Source organism: Arachis ipaensis, chromosome B10 (genome assembly GCF_000816755.2).
Source record: "Arachis ipaensis cultivar K30076 chromosome B10, Araip1.1, whole genome shotgun sequence".
Taxonomy (NCBI): Eukaryota; Viridiplantae; Streptophyta; class Magnoliopsida; order Fabales; family Fabaceae; genus Arachis; species Arachis ipaensis.
This window is the reverse complement of record NC_029794.2, coordinates 127,715,890-127,717,404: the sequence shown is the minus strand read 5'-3', so window position 1 is coordinate 127,717,404 and position 1,515 is coordinate 127,715,890. Positions and strand designations below refer to the sequence as shown.

The 1,515-nt window shown below is 28.4% G+C and overlaps 1 protein-coding gene across 1 annotated transcript in view; it reads left to right on the top strand.

Moving 5' to 3' along the window:
- LOC107624414 overlaps positions 1-482 on the top strand; it is a 3,717-nt gene extending 3,235 nt beyond the window's left edge. Inside the window, exon 7 of the mRNA XM_016326907.2 lies at positions 51-482. Coding sequence (XP_016182393.1) covers positions 51-341 — 291 coding nt within the window. The 3' untranslated portion in view covers positions 342-482. The remainder of the gene's footprint in view (positions 1-50) is intronic.

The following is a 1,515-nucleotide window of genomic DNA, read 5'->3' as shown; positions in this document are numbered from 1 at the left end:
GAAGAGTTTTCCTAATTCTTGTTTTTGTTCTTGTTACTTGGGTATATCAGGATGTTACTTCAACATCTGAAGGGAAAGATGTTACCACCAATGTGCATTGGACCGGAACAATATCGGATAATTTGGTTACATTTGATGGTGGTTACCAAATGATATTGTTGCCAGGTGGCATGTACATGGGGTGCCCTTGTGACGTGGCGAAAAGTGTGGCGGAGTCAAAGTCTTTCCATTTAGAGTTCTGTTGGTTGGAGACACCTAACAAGAGGCAAAGATTGGTTCGCACTTATGATGTTCAAGGCTTGGCTGTCTCATCTACTTATTTTTCTGAGACTAAATTGTGAATGATCAATCTGCTTCACTTCTCTGTGCTTTTTATAGTTGATGATCATGAAGAGAAACCTATGTAATGTAATGCTAAAATTTGTTACCGTTGTATCTTTGATTCTTTGTGATAGGCTGATTAATGATTTAATTCAGATTTATTAGTATGGGGAAGGAAATAATAGGGTAATTCACCTAAAAAATGAAATGGAATTCAATATTACCTAAATGTCCTAAATCAAATAAGGTTATGTGCATGCCCTCATTTTATGTAAATCGAAGTTATTAAGCTCGATTTAAGTATTATTCCATGTAAATCGAATTGAGTATATTCAATTATTCATGTAAACTTCTAATAAATCGAGTTTAATAGCTTCAATTTATATAAAATGAAAACATGCACGAAATTTTATTTGATTTAGAACATTCAAGTAATATTAGATTTTATTTCATTTCTTTAGTTGAATTATCTGAAATAATAAAAGATTAATTTTGATATAAACAAGTTCTGTACTATGCATTTGGAATTTGAAAGTCTACTCTTGTCCATGAAATCCTGAAAACTGGATTTTGTGTTAAAAATTTTGGATAAATATCTTTTAAATCAGAGAAGAATTGTAAAGTACTAAAATAAAAAGTTAATCAACATTAAATTTGTAATTTCTGACGTGTGAATTCTATAATTTTGATTTATCAATTCTCTCAGTCTAAGAGTTTGATAAAAAAGTTTTATAGTGTGTTAAATCAGTTCAATATTTTGTGAACACTAAAACAGGTTTATGAATGCCTTCTTTACATCACGAACACCTTCTTCAATTGGTCAACATTCTAGTTTTAGTTATGCTATTATCGTAGTTCTTTTGCTTACTTAATTTTTCTTTTAGATTTAGGAACTTAGTGGTAGTTTTTCTAATTTGTTGGAATTCTACTTTTTATTATGCCAAGGGCTCAAGTGATTTCTTTCTCAATTGATGAATATTATCTTTAATTAGAATTAAAATACAAATATTGATCAGGTAAAATAAGAACTGCAGTGCTCTTTAAGAATTTGTTTGAAATGCTACAAACTAGAATTTAGTAATTTATTCAATAGTTGATTTTTTTTTTATTTTAAAACAAATAAAAATGAATGATTTAAATTTCTTTAAAAATTTTGATTTCAAGTTTTTTATTTATAAATCAGATAAAAAAGAA